The following is a 26,829-nucleotide window of genomic DNA, read 5'->3' on the forward strand; positions in this document are numbered from 1 at the left end:
TTATTAGCATTACAAACATGCAAAAAAAAATAATGGAGGAGGCAAACACTAAATTAAATTATACGAAAGCAATGCACGTAAAATAATGTTAAAAAATGAACAGGAAATAAACATTGGACCAAAATGTTTTTAACCTCATCTGCTAATACAGTCAACAGGTATTAAAATGTCAAATTAATAGTAATAATATGATTAAACAATGAAAGTGAATGGAGGCGCCAAAACCTTTAAGCTGTGTAAGAAATATCTGCATGTCAAACACAACATTAAGTTTCAACCTGAAAAGCATTTACCGAATATGATTCAGTACAACAGCGTCCTCTAGCGAGCACACCCCCTCACATCATCCTGAATTTGCTGCTGGACGTTTTCCTTGTAGTCCAGCGGGCCAAGTATGGCATTAATTTAACAATAATAAATCTTAATTATATAATAAATTAAGGATTAATGCTGACAATCATATATTTTTGGAGGAAAATATATTCAATTTAATGACACGATACAGTAATTAATTTATAGACTTGTATTTCTTTATTTCCTGTGTTGTTTTATTTTGAAAGTGCTAACCGGAATTTTCTTACCGACGCCACTGCGCATTATGGGTAACTGAGTTGCTAGCAACTTCCTGCTTTAGTCAGTCCCGCTTAGTATCTTTTCCCCCCACCGTCGTTGCGCCGCCTTCTCAGTTGAGAAGTCCAGACGGCGCTGCTAAATAGAGGTGATCTAAAAAAATGTCCATAGTTTGTCGCTTTCGAAACAGAGAGGCGAGGTGAAAGTGTGACTCTTTACGAAGCAACGCTTGGAAAAAATGTTAGCGCCATGTAGCCGCAGCGTCTCGGACTGACTTTGGAGAACAAGACGTGCTATTGTGGGTGAAACCTCAAGGAGATGGAAGAGTCCTTCGGGAAGAAGACCTCCTTCTGAAGCACTTTGAATTAATAACTCCAAATAGGTGAGTGTCGACTGGAATATAAGTTGTCATTTAACAACGTTATTGTGTGTGTTGGAAGTTTTATGAAGGGCTCTGTGAGGAGCTTTTAAGAATGTTCCCTTCTTGGGTTTTCTTCGCTTAAAATGTTGACCTGTTAAAACATGATTCTCTTCATACGTGATTCAGCATGTTATTATTTTTGCTTTCTGGCAGATATATTAGTGTAATTGTTGACTCCCTTGGGCGGAACAACTTGCAGAAAAGCATGTTTTTTTTCCCCATCGCTATAATTTCATAGTCCAGCTTTAAACCATGACAACAAGTTGCGACTTGCAAGTGTATTGTCATGCAAACACTTCACTGGGAGGGTCGCTTTGCGTGATTGTGTGTGTGTGTGTGTGTCTGTGTGTCATCATCCCACGCTGGGCACTTTTTTAACATCACAATCGCAGTCCTGCAGTGATGGAGGAGGAGGAGGAGGGGGAGGAAGAAGAAGAAGAAACAGCTCATGATTTTAGTGAGGTGGATGGGGGTACATTTTGCAGCCTTTATGCACAAAACTGCACAATATGATGAGTATTTTTTTTTTTGCAGCACAGTCCAATGAGAGCATATACAGGTCGTAAGATTAAGATTATACTGGTAATGATCAAAGGCATGCAACTTAATGAATGGAGGTGTTAATTCTAGCTGTAACAAGTCAGGGAGATAATTGTGCTGATTAAAAGACGTGTGAACTGCAATGTCTCACACACCGAAGTGCTCGAATCAACAGCTAGATCCTTGCTGCTAACCCCTTCCCTGCCCTCCACAGGCGCACTTATTAATCAAGTTTGTCTGGGGATTACTTGATTGTATTCATACTTGATTACACATCTGATGCATGGCTTTTAAGCCTTTGACAGCCGACATTCATTCTTATAGCTTCACTATATCGACAAACCTCTTAATCAATTATTTAAACAGTAAATTTGGGTGTGTCTTGAATTCTCTAGTGCATATGGTACCTTGGCTTGGTTTGATGCTTTTTTTCCATTGGCAACTCCCCGGTACTACACACGCGCCTATTTAAGTGGGTCCGCTTCAGGGGGACAATTTTGACAAAAGGAGACACAAAAACAGGCGGGCATGCAGCATAAAGCGTAATAATCCGAAATAATCCACGCAGTCAGTTCCTGGATGGTTGTCAGCGTTGAGTGTAATGCGGTCATTTTCAATTATTTCCTGTCATGCCACCCCTTGTTTTGAAATACTATTGAGAACCTGCAGTACAGTGGTTCCTCGCAACTTTGCAGTTCAAATCATAGTTTTTCAAGAATGTATTACTGTATTTTCCGGACTATAAGTTGCACTTTTTTTCATAGGTTGGCTTACAGCAGGGGTCTCAAACACGCGGCCCGCGGGCCAAATGTGGCCCGCAGGACACTAGTTTCAGGCCCCCGCCTTGATATGAAAGTTTAATGTTAGTGCGGCCCGCGCAAGTTTGATATGGATGCTGTATGGTATCATGTACCCAGAAAAAAATATTACGTTTGATTAATGTTCATGTTAAAGGTTAAATAACTGTTAATAGTTATCCTCCCTATCCGTGTGGAAGTGGTAAGTTTTTGGCTTTTTAAGTTTAAAGGAAATAACTTGGAGGCTACCGTTTAGGTCGCTAGCTCTCTAGTTTGCGAGTTAGCATGTGTCTCAAGACCCTGCAGTTGCGCAATATGTTGTAAATAAAAAGAGTATAAATGTGACTATAGTCGTGTTTTGTCATGTCTACAGGGCTCTAATAATGCTTTGTTCATTTTAATCTGCAAAAAATAATTTGTCTACCCACCAATATGTGGTTTCTTAAGTTTTTATTATTTGCCGTTTTATTATTATTATTATATTTATTTATTACTGATTGATTGATTTTCTTTATTCTTGATTTGTTTATTTATTTTTCATCTTGTTTTGTGTAGAAAAATAAAACCGGCATCTGATTTTTTTTCCCGATCATGAAAAACGATATTTTAAAAATGTTATATACATCACATATGTGTTCATTCCACTACAAGAGATATGTCATGTTACACATCTCAGTGTCAGCTGATATCTGTATCGGAAATTGAGAGTTGGACAATATCAGAATATATTGAACACCCCTAATAAAAATGGCTACGTGAACTAAAATGCAAATATAAGGCACTCAGAAGATGCATTCAAAGACATTGACATAATGTGAATGAAGGGCTGTCATTGTGAGGAGAAGGAACGTTTGAGGGAACTGCTCAATTTTAGTGTACACACTAACCGGTCCCCTCCTGAACTAAACAAACATGTCTAAGTCTGTGTAAAAAAAAAAACCCGGAAACTTATCTCCTACCCATCAGCAAGCGTCAGTGGAAGCTTAGTGGGTTAGCTTAGTTTAGCAGAGCATGCTAGTGCGGCTGTGTCTTGCAACTGTTTCAGTGTTGTGTTTTACCACTTCTTAATAAAGCAATTGGAAACGCAGCAATGTGTGCAGACTCTGATATCCCATTAGAAAAGTTAGCAAAGCTACTGTACTAAAAATTAAATTGTAGAAAATTGGCTTCTGGCCGCTCTGTGCCCAAGTACGCAACCCAAATTCTCAATTTTAGCAAAGCATTTATGACAATTCAATGCTTCCGGCTTTGTAGGAACAGTTTAGGGAGGGCCATTTTCTGTTCCAGCATGACTTCGTCCCACTAGAACATGGTGTGGAAGAATTTGGCTGAGAGCCCTGACCTCAACCACATCAAACCGCTTTGGGATGAACTAGCGCACCCTGTCGTAGTTCCTCACAGATGGACAAATATTTCTGCAGGCACACCCAAAAAAAAAAGAAAATCATCCCAAAAAGAATGAAAGTTGTTTGAACTACCAAGGGGGGGAACCGTTTTTCCATTTTCACTTCATGTAGGTGTTATAACACTCACAGGGTACACTATGTTTCATAGTGTGTATTTAATATTCATATATAACAAATGTGACAGTATTGCTTTTAATTCAAATGCAGATTCATTTCATATCCAAACATGTACTTTGTCAGAAATGTGTGATGATAAAACACAGATGTCCAAGTACAAATGACATCATATTCTTCTGCAGTGGGCCGTGGCCTTCGACTCAACAGTTTGGTAATTAAATCAGCATTTTATATTCCTGCAACCCTTTTAAGAAAGTCTATGCCATCATCATGCCTCCACACGTTCATACCGTAGGAGCCTCTGATGGCATTTGAGGGCTCTTTTGGTGGTTGATGATGTGAACTAAACTAACCCATATCTCTCCTGGTCTGTGTGCTTGGTGTGTTCAGTGGCTTGCATCATCGAGTCTGCCTGATAACAGGTTGTCTGACAAACCGGCTGGGCTGGGGTAGGGTAGAGACTTGTCTGACAGTAGAGGACAATAGAAGATGTTTTTTTATTGCATATCTCATTTGGACAGCTCTATAATCATATTGATTTTCTTCCCCCGTGTGTTATGCATACATTTACCTGCATTGGTGCTCTAATGTTGCACATTGAATCTGTGTGTCATAATTATTTACTATTTTACTTGGATGAATCTTCTGAGGCGGAGTCTGGAATCGATTGCTTGTATCAAAGTGCCAATAAAAATAGATTTCAGATGCAAGCTGATATAATCACATATTGCTTTTGTGCTGATACGGCTCAATTTCAATATCAGATCGCGACATCCTTAAAAATTATTGAATTCACATAGCAATGTCTACACAAATGTGGATATTTTGCCCATGCCACACAAGCTGAATAATAAAAAAAATGCATATCTACATAAAAACAAATTTACCGGCTGTCATGCACATTTGATCCAATCATAAGCCCGAAAAGGCAACCACAGCTGACTTGGTGGTGCATTATAATGCTCCTGTTTGTCAATATTGTGATGTATAGATGTAAAAAAAAAAAAAAAATTTAATTGACACACACGTAACCCGCTGCACAAAATGAAGCCAAACAAACAAGACAATGTTGCCCATTTCATATAATACTAACCTAAATGTCCAATTTACCCGTCCACACACAAACGCTGAAGCAGTGCGGGGAAGAGATCTCCCAGATTGTAAACACCAAATTGGAATTGTTTAATAATGTAATAAAAAATATATTTTTTAAAATGACAGCTTTACAGTTTCCATGTGAGCGCTTCTTGGGTGGCGAAGATGTACTATTATGTTGTTCAGTCAAAGCAGTCATGAACTGAAATAACACTTTTGTCGGGCAAAGTTATTTATGAAATAGTCACATGACTTTACAAAGTAATAGCATCATATACTGGTCTTGCATGTATATTACGGCATCGCCAACAGGTTATTGCAGCTCTATTTGAGGTTGTCGTCTTGTAAACATACCCTTACTTTGGCTGTCTCCAGCAACGGTCTTCCACAGCGTGGAATAACAAAAATAGCAGAATGCAAATGTGCCTTGTTTGGAGTGTGGGCGGAGTTTGGTTTCAAACCAATGACGAATGATGTTTTGTGTGTTGAGTAACTTGACTGTCAGAAGTAGCCTGCAGTTTTGGGTAGGAACAATATGCTAGTGAAGGGGAAGTGGTTGGCTCCAGAAACCCTGAGAGTGATGGGGGTTGGGGTTGTGTGTGTGTGCGTGCACGCACATATGTGTGTGTGTGTGTGTGTGTGTGCGTGGGCAGAATCAGGTTACACAGTCTGTCATTAACAAGAGAACCGCAGTTATGTGACTAAGATAGACTTCAAGTCTGAGCGAGAGTCTGGGTCCCATCACTCTTCCATGTCACTAGAGGAAGTAGGAGGAGTGTGGGTTGGTGGTCTGTGTGTGCGTCCATGCGTGTGTGTGTGTGTTTGTGTAGGATAAGAAGGAGGAGTAGGTCAATACAACAGCCTTTATTTCAGTCCCACATGTGTCTGGCTGCAGCCGGTGTGTACATGAGTGCACATGTGTTGCCAGTGTGTTTGTATAGAGTATATGCTGACATGCCAGAAAGTTTGCCAAGCAATGGACCTGGCATCAGAAGGACCCATCAGGCTCCACAGGAACACAGCATGTGGGTTGAATTTGTCTCAGTTCTATACTTGAGTCCAGCTTTTTTAGAAAAGAGGCCTTCTGTCTGCAGTGTTATTTTTAGTCAAAAAAAAAAATCCCCAAGCTTTTTTTTAATACATAATTTCAGCCCAAACACATTGCAACAAGATGATCTGTCTGAGACTTGCAGTGCTGCAGTCTCAACAGTGAAAATATGGACCAGGGGGAAGAGATAAAAACACTCTTTTCCTTCTGATTCTGGTCTCTTCTCACAATCTGTCCCTCTACCCTTCTGGTGGCTGGGCACAGACATATTGATCGTATTTTCTGTGTTTTTTAAATGCGGATGAAGAGCAGTGGAGACAGGGGTAAGGATGAGAGGCTACTGTCTGCACAGATGCACTCAAACATAGATCTGCAGTGCCTTTGGCTCCTCTCCTCTGCGCTAGAAATACTCTGCAATACACATCGGAAGGATGTTTCACTTGCTTCACTGCTCTTGTCTTATTGCTTAGCTTTATGGGGGAAATGTTTTGTCTGTCTTTGTTCTGGTAGTTTTTTTTGCGCACCCAAGAATTTAATCAATTTACCAACTGTCTATGTTCTGTTAAGTTAAAAGTGAATCAATGAGTAAATTTTGCCTAGTATTTTCCGAAAACTTTGCTAACTTCAGGTAAGATGAAATTTGTGTGCTGTTATGTAAGTCCTGTCCTTGTATATTCACTCTGACACACATTAAGAAAAACGACAGATAAAGTGGTTCTATCGTCGTGCATTTACTCATCAACAATCGATCACGAGATGCTTGCGGCCGGAGCGCGCCTCCACAATCCCGGTGTGTGTGCACCACTTTGGAAGCCTGCAGCCAGCCTCTACCTGATTGTGCCACGAAAACACAGCATGGACACAGTCATTTGTTAATACTCCCAGCTCCATGTGAAATATATAGACCAGGGATGTCCAAAGTGCAGCCCACGGGCCCAGTGAACGGCATATTATGGAAAGAAAATATAAAACTGGAAAAGTAACACCAAAAAAGCATTAAGACACAAGAAAAGAATGAATGTGTAGACACATTGGAGTCCGAAAAAGTTGATATTTTGCCCAAACACCAGAAAAATGTACAAAAGACACTTGCTGGCGGTTCGGACTAGCCCCAATTAGAAATGTAATAGCATATGATGTGATGTCAGTCATGTGACTGTGTAGCTTAGTACATGTGTTTACATGATGTAGTATGGCAGGCTATGTCTGATACATTAATATTTGTGGACCGCAGTCCAAAGGGAGATGTAGGCTTATGAGGGCACTGTGTTTATATTTATGAGTGTACACATGTTTTATTGTGTACGTTGTTTGAGTTTACTACTTAAATTGTTATTTAGGACACATTGCCCCTAATATATATTTTTTGTGCTTTTCTTTGAGTTAGTGTTGAGATGCCGTCACAAATGAGCGATCCACTGGGTAAATACCGTATTTTCTGGACTATAAGTCGCACAAGGCCATGAAAAAAACATACATAAGTCGCACTGTAGTGTAAGTCGCATTTTTTGAGGGTTATTTATTTTACAAACTACTTGACCAAAACAGACATTACGTCCTGTTGGAAGGCAAGTTCCAACATTAATAAAAGAATAGAGAACAGGCTGAATAGGTGTAAGATATGCTAAGACAATGGTTATCCAGCTACACAAAACATAAACATGAACATAAAAGGTGTCCAGTGTTTATGTAACATAAATATTTTTTTCATTTATAAGTCGCTCTGGAGTATAAGTCGCAGGAACAGCCAACCTATGAAAAAAAGTGCGACTTATAGTCCGGAAAATACAGTATGTGTGGGGAACATAAACCTTCTCACAATAACAGCATTTTATTCACATTCTGCACAATTCTGCCCTTAATGTTTTTCTTGGCAAATTCTGCAATGCCGACAACATGAAAATTTAAGAATCCTAAATATGCATTGCAACATCTGATTCCAATACACACTGTGAAATGTTAATATTCCATTAACCCACATACAAGCTTTCACGTCTTTTACATTGCCAGACAATAGGCTTTCAGTAAACACTAGTGTGCCTGGTATGGGGCCACTATATGGGCTCCCAAGATCTACAGTCGGTTTGTTTACATGCACTACAATGGTTGGATTTCCTAAAAAAATAATTCTATGTGAACTCCCCCTGTTTCCATGCATTATTTAATAAAAAAATGATTGTTAACCAAATGCTGGGGGTAACTAACATGCCACGTCAGTGACAAGTCGTAGTACCTCTGAAGGTACTATGATCTTCTGGGCTTTCAACTTTGAAAGTCGTGGGAAGTCTGTGCAATAAAAGCCGGCCAGTGGTTTAGAGGATGCTGAGACCGTGCGTTCCCTTTGCAGAGCATAGTACTGTTGACACATGTATTGCTTTGTTGCTGTTTGCTGAGTGATTATCGTCACGGTGGTGAAGAGTTTGAGAGCGGGTCAGAAGTCCTCTGATTTCTACAGGTCTTCAGACTGAGCCAAGAATCAAGGCTAATTATTGCTTCAACTCTAAGTTCTCTCTGCTCTGTTTGCCCTATTTGCCTGTTTGACAAGAAGACATTTTGCCAAAAGGTTGCATTGGGACACAAATCAAGGTTTCCTTTTGAGAAGAGCATCGCTCCAGGCCAAGGAGCTCTGTGAGCTGCTCTTTTGGAGTGTTTGTGCATTCCTGCGTTGGCAAAGACTGTGGAGGGCCATAAAGAGTGTGTTTGAATTGGTGGTTTTAATGTTTTGATGGCTGTGTGAAAAGTCGAATCGCTATGGCGACCATTGCATAGACCACTCGTTAACAGCGTCTTAATCACTGTGCTGTATAAACTTTTGGATCTATGACCCGAACGACTTAATGCATCACAGCAAGCTGTACTGCATATGCACCAAAAACATCCATGTGTTGAAGCCCTTGGGGCATTACTTAGGTTTATGTGTGCACAAGTCCATGATTTTGGGTCACAGTCTAAATGCTGTTGCTTGTGCCAATGTAAACTGGACACGAGCAGGATGGAAAAGTCATAATTTCATTCCTCGCATTGAAAATCGAGGCAGCTGCTAAGATACTGAAAAGGCCCCGCGACCTGACAGGCCTCTGCAGATTTCCACAAACTCATCTCGGGGGCCACAGAAGGAGCTGTTTTATCCCTTGTTTGACGAGGCCCTCGGCCAGGGAGGTGAGTTTCCAAAGGTTAATGAGCTTTTCTATCTAGTCAGCACAGCTATACTTTCACCAACACAATTCCAGTTGAGAACACGTGTCAAGAGAGGGTCAACCTTACTATTAACATTAGTGGTAGTAATATTAATGTACTATTGTGTAATATTGTGTAATTGAGGCAGTTCACTCATAAATTAGATACAGTAGAACCTCTAAAGTCAAAGTCCCTTGAAGTTAGATTTTTTGGGTTTGATTTTTCTTTAGCTTTTTGTGGCTCCACAACTGAATGAATACCAGTGAAGGGAAAATTCTGTTAATGATCACTCTTCCTGTCACAATAACATATTTTGCTGCTGTATAATTGTCCTACAAATTATTACCGGTATTTTTCATTTATGAAATGATATTATATGAAGGGGAGGTGTTCAGGGCATGTCTGATCGGTTGAAGCCCTCAGGGATTCGCTGGGAGGAGCTGGACAAAGTGGCTTGGGAGAGGGAATTCTGGGCTTCCCTGCTTAGGTTGCTGACCCCACGACCTGACCTCGGTAGAAACGGTACAAGATGGATAGATGAATGGATTGATAATATATGACATAATGATGCAAGTACACCTTATCAAAAGCAATACAATGTAATTTAATAATAAATAGTCCATACTGTGCGTCAAAACAGACGCTCATTTGCATATACACTTCCTGGATGCAATAGATCATCGGACAATTTAGTCCAGTATTTCAGAAGCAGGCATAGCTTGGCTAACTTTTCCAATGGCATGTCAGTCACTGCAAACATTTCTACAAAATCCTCAATGAAGTATAATGCCCATGCTTGTGGTTAAGGAAGATGTAGTCACCAATGCAATTCCAATTGTAATGTAAGATATTTTATATGACACACATTTCCGCCAACTTTCTCTGGTTTATCAGGTTGCCATATTAAAACGTTTAGTTCAGGAGGGGGTTAGAGTTTGTGATGACGTTCCTACAGGACGATTGGTCCGCCAGGGAAATATTTCCCCACACAAACGGTCCTTCTTGTCAAGATGTTTTGCAGAGAGAGACGAGGAAAGCAATATTTCAAGCTATTTATAGCAAACTCAATCAGTCTAGGGTGTACCCCGCCTCTCGCCCAAAAGCAGCTGGGATAGGCTCCAGCGTACACGCGATCCTAGTGAGGATAAGCGGCATTAAAATGGACTAAGTTAGACAGTGGTCTAATAATTTTTCTTGTGAAAGCTTCTCTTGCATAATTAAAATAGCTGAGAACCACTCAATTTTGTCACATATTTTCATAGCTTATTTTAACCCAAACCAACTGAATGTGCTGGTTTTACCATGTTGGTATCTACAACTCACAGTTTGTATTTCACAATGCATTTCTTTCTAGCGTGCTCACATTAACTGAACCTGAATGGGCGGCTCATGTTGTCGCGGGGGGCTTACTGGTGCCCGCAGGCACCATATTGGTGACACCTAAAATATGACATTGAGGGATGAAATATATAAACCGATTATTTGATTAATCAAATAGAGGAAGGAGAAGGAGTCAAGTGCGGTGTGTGTCAAGTATGCACATTTGAAAGCAGACTTTATTTACTTTTTTTAATTATTTTCACAACTGTCCTATTGATGGGCTTTCACTGACATTGTCCTAATCAAGGTTAAGGTAAGACCGATGCCGCATTATGACTGAGAAACTGTTTTTGCAGTGTTGAGATGCAGTGACCTCACAGCACGGCCAAGGTCTCATTTTGTGTATGGCGGCCGTGAGCCAAAAACAAGCAACACAACAGTATCCACTTCCACTAGAGATGAGCGGTGACCCAGATGGCACTGCCCCGAAGGACTGTCTTAAATAGGTTGGCCTGACATTCTCTTATAATATTGATAATTTGTCATGATCTACTTCAAGTGAGCTTTATCTTCAATATAAAGCAGCGCTGCTGCAAAGCAGAGGGATTTAACCCTTACGTCTGCATGGCGCCCAGCAAGAAGTCAACCATCTGTGCTTCCCCAGATGACATGCTGACATTACGGCTGCGGGTCTGCAAACAGCAGGGCTCCGCATTGCTTCAGTCTCTGACTGCCTCTTGACTCGCCTCCCTGCAGTTTGCTGCAGTTTCCTCACTGGCCGGTCTATTTGTGCCATGGTAACTGTGCCAGGCTGCCAGCTCAGACGCAGATTGCGCCTCCCGTCTCCCTCTTTTGCCAGCATGATGACTCAGCAGCTCCTGCAGGGCGTCCGATCCGCCGCCCCCTCCCGTCCTCCAACCCCCTCCCTGCAACACCATCGCTTGTCATACATTATACTGTTTGTCATTCCGACCATCTTCCTGACCTGAATACATAACAGCAAAATAACAAGAAATTCACCCCAACAGATGAAAACTGTGGCTTGTGACGTTTCATCTAAATTCATTTTTGACTTTGTTAAATCATCATAGCAGCCTGAATGTCTCCTTTTCGGTACTTTTCCTTTTTTTTACTGACATGTTTAAGTATCTCTATCAAACCACTTACAGCTCGTAGAAGCAGTGGTTATCTTGACATCCTTTGAAGTGGGATCGCAGAAAAACGGCTATGGCAATGAAATAAGTGGTTCTTGATTTTGGATTAACCCTCAGCAAGAATCAACCTGAACATACTTTACATGTGTTTTTTTGTGTAGTATATCTTTGGGTGTTTGATAGAGGACCTGGATGTTTGGACTGTACAGTACCATAGCTATTGTATGTCAACACAAAGTTCTCAACACAACAGACATCTTACCCTTAATACCCTTAATCTACCATATTTTTATCCACTTTCACCTTCTGTTGTTATGATCATTTTCAATTACTCTGGAAGTTTGGTTTGCCTTGTAAGCATGGAAAACCATTTTCAGTTCCCGTTCTGACGTTTTCAGGTATGCAGCCACACGAGGATAAAGCAGCAGAGGAGATGTAAGACAAGATGCCAAGTGAGACAGATAGTGAGGGGAAATGAGAGCACACCCATGGCATCATGTCACGTCTGTGAACACACTCGTTACGGAGCTCCTCTCGAGAAGTCAATACACCAGGATAGACGGCTATGAGACACACACACACACACACCAGTTGTCTAATCCTAATTCTTCTCTGCCAGAAACGTCTTGAATCTCCTGGGGAGATTTAAAATATCAACTTGCTAACTTGATGAAATAAGTATCCAGATATCCATGCCCCATGTGTGTAGTGTCTATTTTTGCTGCTCATTCAAAATTCATTCATTTTCTACCGCTTATCCTCCTGCTGGAGCCTATCCTAGCTGGTCGCCAGCCAATCACAGGTCGCATATAGACAAACAACCATTCACACTCACATTCATACCTATGGACAATTTGGAGTCGCCAATTAACCTAGTATGTTTTTGGAATGTGGGAGGAAACCGGAGTACCCGGAGAAAACTCATGCATGCACGGGGAGAACATGCAAACTCCACACAGAGAGATGGCCGAGGGTGGAATTGAACTCTGTTCTTCTCCGCGGTGAAGCCAGTGCTCATTCAAAATGAGCGGAATAAATAGAAATATATACAAGGTAAATATTATGTGCTCAAATAATCCGTACACACTCCTGGATCACTGGTTTTATAAAGTTTATGCAGGAAAATTCAATGCCCCATTAAGTTTATTCAGTTGTAAATGTAAACAAAAATGCATCAAATCGGTATCGTGCACTAATTGGGGTCTTTAAGAGATGTCTGCCACGCGCTAATTAGTTCACTCACTGATGGAGGTGAGTGATAGATCTGTCAGTTGTGAGTGAGTCACATGGTTGTGCTCTGTCTATATGTGTTATAACTCCGTATAAAGCAGCTGAAGTAGACATGAGGCTTGATTGAATATGGAGAGGAAAAAATTGTGTGCAAATGTCGTCAACCCCTGATTCAATGCCGTAGATTAATTTTAAGCAGTAATAAAGAATGCTGTGTTGATGTAGTTCAACTTCAACCTGTCATGTCATCCTTCTTTAGACAGCAAAGTAGTTTAGACTGACTCGTCAGCTTCAATAAACAGTGATTCTTTTATAATAGATTTTTAGAATGCCTCGTGAATTTATATTTTTCCTAGGTGACCAACATAAGCCAATCGCTGCATCGTTTCGTGAAGTTATGAAAAACAGAAAATATTTCCAAATTTGCAAAGCTGCGTTCTATTTGTTTAATCACCGCATGTTGAGACACCTGCTTGTCCCCGTGTCTCGCTTCTGCCGCAGGAAGGTGTCCCTCTTCCCCACGGGCATTGACACCAGACACCCCTTTTGTCCCGCTTCCCTCCCCACATGACAGCAGCCCACACTGACCCCATTCGCCACCCCTCGTCTGACCTACTGTCCCCCGGTTGCCCCTTGGCTATACCTCCTTTTGCACCTCCTGCCCATTGTGTGCCCCCTCTCTCCTGGTCCAACTGGGGAGCAGACCGATTATCCGTGTTTTGTGTTCTGATTAAAGGAACAGCATGCGGTCTATGCGAGCGGCCCACACAGACGCAGCTGGTAAGCCAATGCTAACATTATGTGCTTAATCATTTATGTCTGGAAGACGGGCACGGAGGCTTGGAGCGGGTGGAGTTAAAGGTGTCTGGCAGTACAAACATTCTTCCCAGCTAACAGCCCTGATGCTTAGTGTGGCATAACCCCAGCTTGCTGCAGGCTATGATGTTTGTACAAAAATCCATATCATCTTTATATATAAAAAAAAGGCTAGTGAGTAGGAGTGGAAAGGGGAAGACAAACAAGTGTTGGCCGTATGTGAACGTTACTACAGCCGCATTAAATATTGAAGGATTAGACAGTCTGCAGCCCTCCAAAGAGGACACTATTTGGGAACCCACGCTAATGCTCCCCACTCCGCCTCTTTCTTCTCTCACGTCTGTCTGCTCCTCTCCCCTCAGTGGCAAACAGCCTGTCCCTCCAACACACATCAACACACACTCGTGCACGGACCCAGGCAGCCAATAGGAGAGCACCAGTCTCCCCATTGCTTGCCACTCATGCCTTGTTGCCAGGACAACGGGAAGGCACGAGTCCCACTTTACTTGAGCATTTTTTAAACTTGGTTTTGACTCCCTTTGCTGAAAACAAGAAAAGGTGCCCCTCTGCAAAATGGTCACAAACTAGTCGTGGAACGCTCTCATACGCACCCGTGTATCTGTAGTATATTTTGGACATCCATTAATTGTTTTCTTTGTATTTCCTCCCCATCCAGGTTCACAATGACAGCTGGCCAGATGTTTCTTTTGACTTTGATTGCTTTGGTCCCCGCCTGCGCTAGCTTGCAAGGTAAGGGATTCCCCTCCAGTCTTCCAGCCCAAACACACAGCTACACAGCTTTTCACATGAGATTTAAGACAAACTGTCTGTAAAGGGACGAAGGGAGGGGTTCTTCTATCAGGATTAAAAGGCATTATCTACTTTAATGTAGAGGTCTGGCTAACTATAGATACTGGGTTTTGAGTAAACACACACAGTCTCGGGCTCTGTGTCTGTCTCTGCGTCCCTCCAGCATCTTACATGCACAGACTGATCATTCAACCACGTCTCTTTCTCTCCACACCCTTCTGAGTCTGTCTAATCTGCTGTCGCGCTGTTATTTTCGACAACTGCGGTAGTCTGCACATTCAGAATGCAGTGAAAATTGTGTTGTTTTTTTTTTTTAAAAAGACAGATGCATATTTAAAAGTCCCTGATAAACAATGTAAAATGTCTGTTTTCCATATAGATGAAAGCAACGTGGGAAGCACTGAATGCATATGTGACGACGGGTCATCATGCAGCAATGGCAACCGGTGTTTTGGCCTGCAGTGCTTCACATCCCTCTCCTTACTAAACGGGACTTTGGTGCATCAGAAGGGATGCATTGTTGGTAATCAAGAAGAGTCGCTGAAGTGTGGGATCCTACCGACTTCGGAGCGTGTAGTGGAGTGCTGCTTTGGAGATTTGTGCAACATGAACGTGTCTCTGCAGCCAAACGTTAAAGGTGAGCTATAGTGGAAAAACTCTTCCACTCCTGAACCACTACACACAGTGAAACGTGCACCCCAACTGTGTTGCCTGTGTTATTTTTCTGACAAATACAAATATGGGTGCACTCTTACCACACTCATAAGCGTTTACATAGAATAAAGATGAACTTTGGTGCATAAATTTAGGTCACTGACAAGCACGTCTGTATAATTTGACACCATCAAAACACCATCAAGCAAGATGTCTTTACTAACTGTCCATAAGTCATTCTCAATCATTTTGAGCAGATCACGGAGGGGACACCACATATTTTCAGTCATGTGAGACAATTACAACGCCATAGTGTCCTATTTTTTCTCTGCTCAGTATGTATAATAGCCTTGAAAGTAATCTAACGGCTGTAATTTGTTGTTTGGTTTTAAATAGAGAACTGGTAACTTTGGTCTGCAAAGAGCTTTTTCTCTCTTGTCATTGCTAATTGAATGGCAGTTACTATACTCGGCTAGTAATGATATTGCTAAAATGCTTCTCCCCTTATGCTTCTTCATCAGACGTAGCAATGTCCGCCGGCAGACCAGTCCTCAGAGAGCAGGAGTGCATTTGTGAAGGCCCTGCTTGTGAACCCGGTCAGCGCTGCGCCGGCCAGCATTGCTTTTCCTCTCTGAAGGTGATCGATGGCGCGGCTGTCCAACAGAAGGGCTGCCTGAGGGACGACGACGTGGGCCGAGCCACCTGCGCCACGCCGCCCTCACCGTCCCACGTTGTCAAGTGCTGCCAGGGCCATCTGTGTAACATGAACGTCACTGTGCAAGCTCCGGAGAAAGGTGCCTTTGTACACTGCAGATACAATACAGTACAATACAGTACAGCACTGCATCATGCTGACACCTTGTGTTATGTAAAAAAAAAAATAAAAACTGTAACTGTCAATCACAGTTTTAACAATCTCCCTTCTAGATTTCACTATGCGCCCAACATGATCATTATGATGCACAAGTAATAACAATAAAACATTTTATTATATATTTTTTATAGAGGAAGTGAAGCCCCTTGTCAAAGAGAAGCACGAATGCGTATGTGAGGGCAGCTCGTGTGCCACGGGGAATCGCTGCTTGGGAAGCCAGTGTTTCTCATCTCTGACAGTCAACGGTGGCTCCCTGATGTACCAGAAAGGTTGCTTTAATGTCTACGAGCAGCGCACGATGACCTGCAAGACCCCGCCTTCGAGAGACCAGATTGTGGAATGCTGCTTCGGGCACCTTTGCAACCTGAACAGCACAGTGCAGCTTCCTGTCAAAGGTGAGATACTATACTTCTCATCATGCCTCCGCTGTCCTTCTTGTACTCTTTTTCTCTTTGTCTCAGCTGCATTGAAGTACTGATCACGTTTCCACCAGGCTATAGAGTCATGTTCTTTTTTACCTCTGTTTTCCCGATGTAGAAGAATGGTAGATTCTTTGTCAACAGTCAACCATTTATAGCGTCACCCTTGGTGCCACAACAAAGAGTATGAAAAGGTGTCGTGGATCAGATATGTTACTGTATGCTACGGTAGCAAACAGCCTGTTTTGTATAGATGCTGGTAGACCGCTGATTCGTTTGAATCAAGTGCAAAAAGAAGTTAACCACTGTTAATATTAAGCCATCTTAACTTTTCTTGCCAAGATGATTTTAGTGTAGATGTGCCACACGGCGGTCGAGTGGTTAGCGCCCAGACCTCACGGCTAGGAGATCAGGGTTCAATTCCACCCTCGGCCATCTCTGTGTGGAGTTTGCATGTTCTCCCCGTGCATGCGTGGGTTTTCTCCGGGTACTCCGGTTTCCTCCCACATTCCAGAAACATGCCAGGTTAATTGGCCACTCCAAATTGTCCATAGGTATGAATGTGAGTGTGAATGGTTGTTTGTCTATATGTGCCCTGTGATTGGCTGGCTGGGTGTACCCCGCCTCTCACCTGGGATAGGCTCCAGCACCCCTGTGAGGAAAAGCGGTAGAAAATGAATGAATGAATGAATGTGCCACACGGTTATTTCACTTCCATTCCATTTTATTCTCCTGCGCTTATCCCGATCTGATTGCACCAAACAATAGTCTCAGAAAAGTAGCTTCCAACAATGTCAAATTAAAAGCACAGAATTTGGTACAAGATTAGTGTTTGTTTTTCAGGGAGAAGGTGATTACTTAATAACTTGACACCCAACCAAATACGAGCGCTAGCATTGTGGTGTGCACTCTTAAATTTTGTGCTTGCACTCCTCCAAAAAAATTTGTGCTCCAAGTCCAAAAAGTTAGTCTCGAGCCCTGAATGTGTGTGAGTCAAGGTAGCATAAATTCCTCATGCCACATCTCTCTGTGGGGCCTCACCCCTGTCACCCTTTGGAAAAGAAATGCGACAGACTGTGAGCAACAAGAAGGGAGGGGGGGGTCTTGAATATTACTTAGTCACGGTCGACTCCTCTCAGACGCTGTCAGAGCTGTCTGACGTTAGCTTAAACGGTTGAAGCCACCTGGGAGAGTGGGCGAGCCAGACGACTAAATGCAGGGCAGTTGTGTCCTGCTGTTTTCCTCCTCTGCTGCTTTCATATTGTAATATTTAATTAGTCTTTGAATCATTTGGAGACAGTGATTGATGTCATCTAGTTTGCATTTTTGAGGGTCGGTAGTCTGCGTGTTTTGTAGAAAGAGTTGATTATGTAAGTTAGGAGAATGGAATCTTTGTCTGGTGATAAAGGCGGAGTTGAGTGGCCTTTCCCCTTGGAATGTTGGGAAGTGTGAATGGTGGTCAGTTATCCTGGCTTGTGGAGATAAGTTGTGTGAGTAGCTGTGTTGTGTGTTCTGCAAGTACCCCCAACTCTTGAGTGGTTTTTCCCCCAGAGAGAGTGCTACAGACCGGTCTATATAATGGACCTTTCACATGTGTGGTGGCACATAGATGGAGCACAAAAAACATACAGTATTAGGGCTGCAGCCATTGATTATTTTAGTAATCAAGTAATGTGTTGACATTGCTATATGCATATCTGTAAGGTTCTAATAATGGTAATAACCGTATTTACAAAGTCATAAAAACACTTTCCATGCTCTTATATTGTGTTTTTTTAGCCTTAGTCTTTGTTTACGGGCTCATTATGTGATAGCATATTTTACGTATTTTAAGTTCCGCTGACTTGACTATGTTACTTTTCCCTCCTTGCAGCGCATGAGCTCTCTAGCTACAGCGTGACCATGCTGGCTGTTGTCATCGTGGCGCCCATACTTGTCCTCGTAATCCTCTCGGCTATCGCCATCCTGGTGTTCAGACGCATTCACCACAACCAGATGGAAAGACTAACTTCTCGGGATGCTGAATACGGAACCATTGACGGCCTTATAGCATCCAACGTTGGGGAGAGCACACTGGCGGTGAGTCTCAGAGAATGCTAATACCTTCTTGTGTAGCTCCTTTTTGTCATCTTAAAGGTCTCATTGGGCTCTTTATCATGTTGGAATACTGCCTTGCTTTCAAAACGGAAGAGATCATGCTCTGTTTCAGAATGTCCCCTCATTGAACCGCAGCTCCCCAGTGCAGGCAGAACTCATGCAGCCTCAGACAACGAGGATTCTTGACTTGATGATATGAAATATACTTGGTCAATGGCAGGGCACATATAGACAAACAACTTTTCACACTCACATTCATACCTATGGACAATTATGGAGTCACCAATTAATGTAATGGGCATGTTTTGGAATGTGAGAGGAAGTCGCAGTAGTCGGAGAAAAAACCCACGCGGGCCAATACGGACCAAACGTGTGAACTCTGCACAGAGATCAGAAAATGAATGAATGGTTTATTTGGTATAAAAAAATATTGGCAATAATACCTTAAAGTTTCAAAACACACTTATTAACGCAATTATTACATAATGAGGTGGAAAATGTATTACACATTGCAATAACTCTTAACAACTGTGAGAGGCATATTTAAGGTATTTTAAATTCAGTTTTACACATTAGGAAACATTTACAGGCATGCGGTTTACAGTATTTACTTGCAAAATGTGTAACAGCGGCCTCTGCTGGATTCATAGCTATAGGTCTTTTTCCCTGCAGATAGCGCCACCAAACCACTTTCTTTTTAAATCACTGTACTAGTTTCATTTTTATATAGTATTTTTTATATATAGTATTGTCCCCTAGAGAAGTCATAAAAAGTGTTTGTTTCTTCTCCTTTTTGGGAGACACATTTATGCATTTTAAAGACAGCTGGGATAGGCTCCAGCACCACCTGTGACCCTCGTGAGGATAAGCGGTAGAAAATGGATGGATGGAAGAACACCACAAACAGATGAATCCCCGCATATTCTCTCTGGCTTTTTGTTGACTCGTATTTATACTACAAAGAACATAGATTATGGTAAACAGTTGGAGGATGCCCGGTGGGATTCAGTGTATGTCCTCACTTCGCCAGCCATTGTGGACTTTTGCACCGTGCAGTTTGTTATGAGGTTTCACTTAAACTGATCCAGAGTTTAGGTGGAGTCGCACATTCACTGGCCCACCTAGTCTGTAATCTTGCCGAGCAGCGGCCAGCGCCTTAACAAAATAGACTGCGGCATCCATTTTGTGTGCATACTTTGTATATTTCTCTTTCTGAAGTTTATACTACACAAACCCACATGATCCTACTGATATTTAATACAGTCCATGTTGACCAATCGGAGCATTCATGTCTATAAACAGCGTGACGCAGTGTGACGCCGTTGATTTTGGCTCAGGTTTACAGCTATTTTACTTCAAAACATTTGGCCATGAGATGTTCCAATCTGGAGTCACAAAATGTTTATGTAAGCATCATAAAACTGTGTTTGGCAGTGCTAAACAAAAGCTTTACTGGCTGTGAAACATGTGGGATTTAATACATTTGTTTAATTTCAAAAGTATGTCTGATATCCACCAAGATGAGGCTTTTAGTCTCTGCAGTTGAGTAAATCAAACACTCTTTGGCCCTGTATGAGAAATATAGTGTATTATATCTATAGGTTAGGTGTGTACCCATATTTACTCAAAATTTGCCAGCTCCATGACTTTTGTGCATGTTGAGTCACGTTTTTGAAAGCGAGAATTGCCATCTTCTGATTGCATCCTATTTCACGCATAACAAACAATTATTATTTATAGGCTATAAAATTCTCCCTCTGACAATTCATGTTCTCTCTCAGACACCTCATACATAATAAATCTGTTTATATGAGGCGTCACCCTTCCATGTTGTGTTCTTCCTCCCCTTCCCACTTGGCTGCTTTTGGATTTCCTGCCGTCGTTAACTCAGCACTGCCCTCGAGTGTCGGCTTTCGGTATTACATGTCTTGTCGTTAAATTCCAAAATAAAGGTTTCAAACTAAAATTAAAGGTTGTGCCTGATTTGGAGTCTAACCCTTGGATTAGATGGAATTGAAAGCACCCAATACACTTATACAATAGATTTATTGCACATTTATCAAATCTGCTTGCCTCAAGCCCGCTTTTAATGTTACCACTTGATGTAAAAATGTTTGTTTTTCCTAGGATTTGCTGGATCATTCTTGCACCTCAGGAAGTGGTTCCGGACTCCCGTTCCTAGTTCAGAGGACTGTTGCTCGACAAATCACTCTCAACGAGTGTGTGGGTGAGTGTCCACTTGAAGCTCTCTATTGTTATTGACATTAGCCCGGTGTAAGAACATGCAGCCGGCTCATTCTTTTTAATGAGACCTTTGTGTCAGTACAGTTGGGGGGGGCAACACACACCCGAGAAAAGTACAGAAGAATCTCACAAGCATCGAAAAATCAATAAAGAATACACGTTTTTTTTTTGCTTACGGCACTGCAGCACACACTAATTGCTGTTTACTTTGTCCCAAAGTTGAAATCTCAACTCGGTATCTGCTAAAACTTTGAAACGCGCTCTGCTTTTCATAATATCTTCATTCATAACTCATTATATGATACCTTTATAAACACAGCCATCAAATGAAGGGCAGTGGTGTAAATTGTTGGTGTGAAAAATAAAAATATAATTTGGTTGGAAAACAGGCCCCAAATCATCTACATCAGTTGAATAAATATGGTGGATTATTTTGCATCTCTACTCAATAAAAAAAAAAAGCACAGACATGTGGTGTAACTGTGTTAGTAAAGAACTACATCGTAGTGTATTAATAACGTGACTAGACCGAGTCACCAATGTGTGGGAGTATTTGTTTGGGAACTCGAGCCCACTGAATGATACGAAGGCAAATGGACTAGTTTGTGTGTGATTCTCATTTGTGTTTGAATTAATGTGCCTTACAAAAAATCGAGTAGTATTGTGTGGGGCTGTCAAATTAAAGCATTAATTGTGATCAATTAATTACCATTTATAATTAACCATGTCAACATGTACCCAATAGGGGTGTTTTGTCACATTTTCATCCCTTTTATTATGTGTAGAATTACAGTCTCCATAATGGATGTTCATTCTAACGGGTCTATCAGTTCTCTTTTACTTACATTGATCCCCCCTCCATGCTTAGGTAAGGGCCGCTACGGTGAAGTGTGGAGAGGCCAGTGGCAAGGAGAGAGTGTCGCTGTCAAGATCTTCTCCTCCCGAGATGAGAAGTCCTGGTTCAGAGAAACTGAGATCTACAACACGGTGCTGCTGAGGCACGAAAACATCTTGGGTAGGTAGAACATAATGCCGATGCCTACGAACAGGCAGCTTAAACTTCTCAACATCATACCAAGTCATACCAAAAAAACTTAAACTATATTAGGAAAGCAGGAAGTGAACAAATGTAACTGATTGTTACTGATTGTAAAATAAGCTTTGCTTCTTCCTACTCCTTTTGGACATGTGGAACTGTGAACTGATTATGTGAGGCATTCAATTGTAATCTGATGCATGTTCAAATGAAATAAAACATAATTTGCACTAATTGTGTCTGCCCCTCACCTCCTCCCTCAGGCTTCATCGCCTCCGACATGACCTCCAGGAACTCCAGCACACAGCTATGGCTGATCACCCACTACCACGAGATGGGCTCCCTGTACGACTACCTCCAGCTCAGCACCTTGGATGCGTACAGCTGCCTCCGCATGGCGCTTTCCATCGCCAGCGGCCTGGCTCATCTTCACGTGGAGATCTTCGGCACTCAGGGCAAGCCGGCCATTGCCCACCGGGACCTCAAGAGCAAAAATATACTAGTTAAAAAGAACGGACAATGTTGCATTGCTGACCTCGGTAAGAATACGAACATGTCTGACATGGGGGTTTTAACCACTCGGGAGCTGATGGCTTAATAATTGGATTTTATTTATTCCGTGTAGCGAAGAAGATAAATCTAATATCGGTCCTCTCGTCTACCTGCTTAGCCTTATTTGTTTCTAATCCGGGAGAAACAACCACTGGCGAATGTTCCTCCTGTGCCTTGGCTGTAAACACATTGGGAGTGCACTTTATCTAACACCAATGTTCCAATTGCTCAATAGAAGAGAACTTAATTCAGGTACCAGCTCGGACTTCATGACAGGCCTGACATGTTTACGGTTTAATGCATTAAAGCCTACAGCGGATGACGCCATCATCATGGCGGCAGTTGTCTATCTTCAGAGCAAGGTGTTCCCGTGTAGGCGTACATCCTGTTTACAACAACAACAGCATTTCAATCTTTTTTTGTGTGTGTGTGTGTCTTCCCACCAGGTCTGGCCGTCATGCATTTTCAAGACACCAACGAGCTGGACGTAGGGAACAACCCCAAAGTAGGCACCAAACGCTACATGGCCCCTGAGGTGCTCGACGACTCCATCCAGATGGACTGCTTCGAGTCCTACAAGAGGGTGGACATTTGGGCCCTGGGCCTCGTTTTGTGGGAGATCGCCAGGAGGACTGTCAGCAATGGTCTGTAATCTGGTTCTTCAGTTTTTGGCCATTGGCTCTCTTTTTCTATTTGTTTCAGACGTGTAATGCAACTTGCATTAAGAAATATCACGTGGTTGTTTTAAAACACAATTTGGAACGTCTGAAAAGAAAAGATACATTTCAAGCATAACCTTTACTTTGTCACAATGTTTTTGCTTTTGTGACACCTCAAATACAACTAAAACAACTACCACAACATAAACAATACCAAAAAGATGGTTGTTTTACATCAACATAATTATTTGCAAATATAACACCATGAACTATTTACAGTTTTTTGATTTGGAACTAAACTGCGTGTGTGCGTGTATTAAAATGTCCCTACAATACATAACCTCCATGCTCTTCAACATCGAGTGTGCTTTTACATGTAAAAGATACATGCCGAGCTCTTATCAAGTACACTTCTGCCACCTTGTGGTCGTTTTTATGGCTCTGCTCAAAAAGTGACTTTTTGCCTCTTGCACAAAACAAAAACCTAAATACGTCCTTGGTATTGAATGAGTTAATATGGTGGAGTGGCTGCATGGCGGATGAGTGGTTAGCGCGCAGGCCTCACAGCTAGGAGACCCGAGTTCAATCCCACCCTCGACCATCTCTGTGTGGAGTTTGCATGTTCTCCCCGTGCATCCCACATTCCAAAAACATGCTAGGTTAATTGGCGACTCCAAATTGTCCATAGGTATGAATGTGAGTGTGAATGGTTGTTTGTCTATATGTGCCCTGTGATTGGCTGGCGACCAGTCCAGGGTGTACCCCGCTTCTTGCCCAAAGACAGCTGGGATAGGCTCCAGCACCCCGTGCGACTCTTGTGAGGATAAGCGGTAGAAAATGAATGAATGAATGAATGTTATTGTGGAGTTATTATTGTCTGTCAATTGTTGTTGACCGAGTTAACTTTAGTTAAATTTTTAATTTTGTTGATTTCTTGGCAATGTCAGAATTGCAGCCCATATATCGTATAAGACTTTTCAGTTGATTCACAGCCCGACCCTGATGCTCCCGACGGAGCACATGATGCACCCATCACTGCAGGACAACGTCAAATAAACTCATTAGACCATATAACCATCTTTACTACTATCTTTATCTTTAAAACATCTCTACCACGATCTTAGTCCTGGTAGATGTGCTTTGTGGAGAACTCTTAAACCTCCCCCCTTAATGGTTTTATGACAGTAAATCAATAACCAGGCTTGGAGCAACAATTGAAGTATGAAATCAGGCACAACGACCTTCCATGTTTTCTGACTCAACAGCCTGCATGTTTTTATTTAGTATTTTTCCGTGGTTGTACACGTGAGTTAGTCATGTGCTCTCTTTCTCTGTAGGCATCGTGGAGGACTACAAGCCGCCCTTTCACGACGCCGTCCCAAGCGATCCCAGTTTTGAGGATATGAAGAAGGTGGTTTGTGTGGACCAGCAGAGACCTAACATACCCAACAGATGGTTCTCAGACACAGTGAGTTGTCCTCAAAAAGGCTTTTTAAGGATTCTGAAAACACTCTGCTCTAATGTGCTGTTTAACCATTCCATCTTTTTTTGAATTTTTATTTGTTTTTAAACTGGTTTCTTCTTGATGTTTTGCTGTTTTCACTTGTATTCGGGTGGAATCTTGCGGCTTTTTAGACTTTTATTGCTGTTGTGCAGGCGGACAGCTAATCCTCCTCCAGCCATGGAACTCACCGTATTCAACACGACAACATTTTGACAACAATAGGCTAAAAAAAATAATGTTTTTACAGGCACGACATGTTAAATACTCACAGCCCCTCATTGTCACGCTCGCTTTGTCACCATGTTCCTTGTTTCAAGATTATTCATTCATTCATTCATTTTCTACCGCTTATCCTTACGAGGGTAAGCCTATTCCAGCTGTCTTCGGGCGACACACCCTGGACTGGTGGCCAGCCAATCACAGGGCACATATAGACAAACAACCATTCACACTCACATTCATACCTATGGACAATTTGGAGTCGCCAATTAACCTAGCATGTTTTTGGAATGTGGGAGGAAACCCGAGTACCCGGAGAAAACCCACGCATGCACAGGGAGAACATGCAAACTCCACACAGAGATGGCCGAGGGTGGAATCGAACTCGGGTCTCCAAGCTGTGAGGCCTGCGTGAGAACCACTATTCCATTTTCTAAAGTTAAAGTTAAAAGTTTAAACTTTTGTCATTTCCAACATTAACTTGTGTTACAATGCACAGAAAAAGGAAAGAAATATGTGTTCATGTTATGAATATAATATCATATCAAATATATATCATAATATCATTGGAGTGGTCAATTAATCTAGCATGTTTTTGGAATGTGGGAGGAAACCGGAGTACCCGGAGAAAACCCATGCATGAAAACTCCACACAGAGACTGCCGAGGGTGGAATTGAACTCGGATCTCCTAGCTGTGAGGCGTGCTCGCTAACCATTCCTCCACCATGCAGCTTATTTCAGCCTATTATAGTGATCCAAATTAGTATTCCTCCACATTTAACGCATACATTTTTATTTTTCAGACTTTAATCTCCATGGCAAAACTGATGAAGGAGTGCTGGTACCAGAACCCGTCTGCCAGATTAACGGCGCTGCGCATCAAAAAGACTCTGACAAAGATCAACAGCTCCGTAGACAAAATGAAAACAGACATTTGAGCGTGCCTGGTGCAGGTAGTAGTAGCACGATTTGGAATACTTCTTGGACTTTGAGAGGGTGGAGTGTACTCTGTCTGCTTGCGTGCCCTTATAGCGGCACAGGCCTATATATTTATTTTAAAGACTTGGCGGGACACATTTTGGCATCCAAAGATGGCTTACCGGGGCTCTTCTGAAACGGCCACAGGTCTTGGAAATAGGACGTTAAATATTACAATCCAAATCTAGGAGCTGGCTGTTACCTGACATTTTTGTTTTTTCTGCTCTTCTGAACAAGTTAGTAGAAATATGACCATCTTGCTTTTAGTCGCTGCAGCTTTTTTTTTCTTAGCTGGACTCATTCAGCAGAGACGAATGTTGTGCAGCCGCCATCTTAGCATATCACTGTGCTGAACGATGTACTTGCTCTATACGTTTTGTTCCTTTTTTTTTAGCTTCAGTGACAAACGTTAAAAAAAAAAAGAACAAATGATGAACACGTCTTCTGTAAGTGACGCCGAGGTGAAGCCCTCCTATCACCCCTCCCCCACCACCTGTGGAGGCCTGTACTGTAAGTTTGCCTGTAAAGCCTTTATACTGTCTTAACGTGTGCATTGTCAAGTTAATGAAGTCAAACTTCAACTTTTTTTTTTTTTATTTCATTAACATTTTATATCAACTGGTGGTTTCTATTAATTAAATAGAAAGCAATTATATTACCTGTCTCATATGTTTGATGCACTTATTTTATTTTTGCATGTTTGCCACACCTTAAAGTCTGCAGAATGCAGTTTTTAAGTGAAAGTTTTTATTATTATTGGGCCACACTTAGCAGCAACAACCGCAATCAAGTGTTTGTGATAACTTGCAATGAGTCTCTTACAGCGCTGTGGAGGAATTTTGGTCACTCATCTTTGCAGAATTGTTGTCATTCAGCCACAGTGGAGCCTTTTTAAGGTGATGCCACAGCATCTCAGTAGGATTCAGGTAAGGACTTTTGACTAGGTCGTTCCAAAGTCATTCATTTTGTGTTTCTTCAGCCATTCAGAGGTGGACTTGCTGGTGTGTTTTGGATTATTGTCCTACTGCGGAATCCAAGTTGGTTTCAGCTTGAGGTCACGAGCAGATGGTCGGACATTTTTATTATTTCCA

The 26,829-nt window shown here is 41.9% G+C and overlaps 1 protein-coding gene across 1 annotated transcript; it reads left to right on the forward strand.

The window, feature by feature from the left end:
- Positions 1-635: 635 nt before the first annotated feature.
- Positions 636-26,393, forward strand: LOC131135941 (activin receptor type-1-like). Its single transcript, XM_058082366.2, has 12 exons — positions 636-952; positions 14,368-14,441; positions 14,881-15,138; positions 15,677-15,949; positions 16,161-16,424; positions 18,322-18,527; positions 20,673-20,772; positions 21,658-21,804; positions 22,089-22,364; positions 22,824-23,021; positions 24,374-24,504; positions 25,564-26,393. Exons 2-12 carry the CDS (start codon positions 14,375-14,377, stop codon positions 25,696-25,698), a joined length of 2,055 nt encoding a protein of 684 aa, XP_057938349.2. The 5' UTR covers positions 636-952; positions 14,368-14,374; the 3' UTR covers positions 25,699-26,393.
- The last annotated feature ends 436 nt before the right edge of the window (positions 26,394-26,829 follow it).

Source organism: Doryrhamphus excisus, linkage group LG12 (assembly GCF_037039965.1).
Source record: "Doryrhamphus excisus strain RoL-2023G ecotype Guam linkage group LG12, RoL_Dexc_Guam_v1.1, whole genome shotgun sequence".
NCBI classification, from domain to species: Eukaryota; Metazoa; Chordata; class Actinopteri; order Syngnathiformes; family Syngnathidae; genus Doryrhamphus; species Doryrhamphus excisus.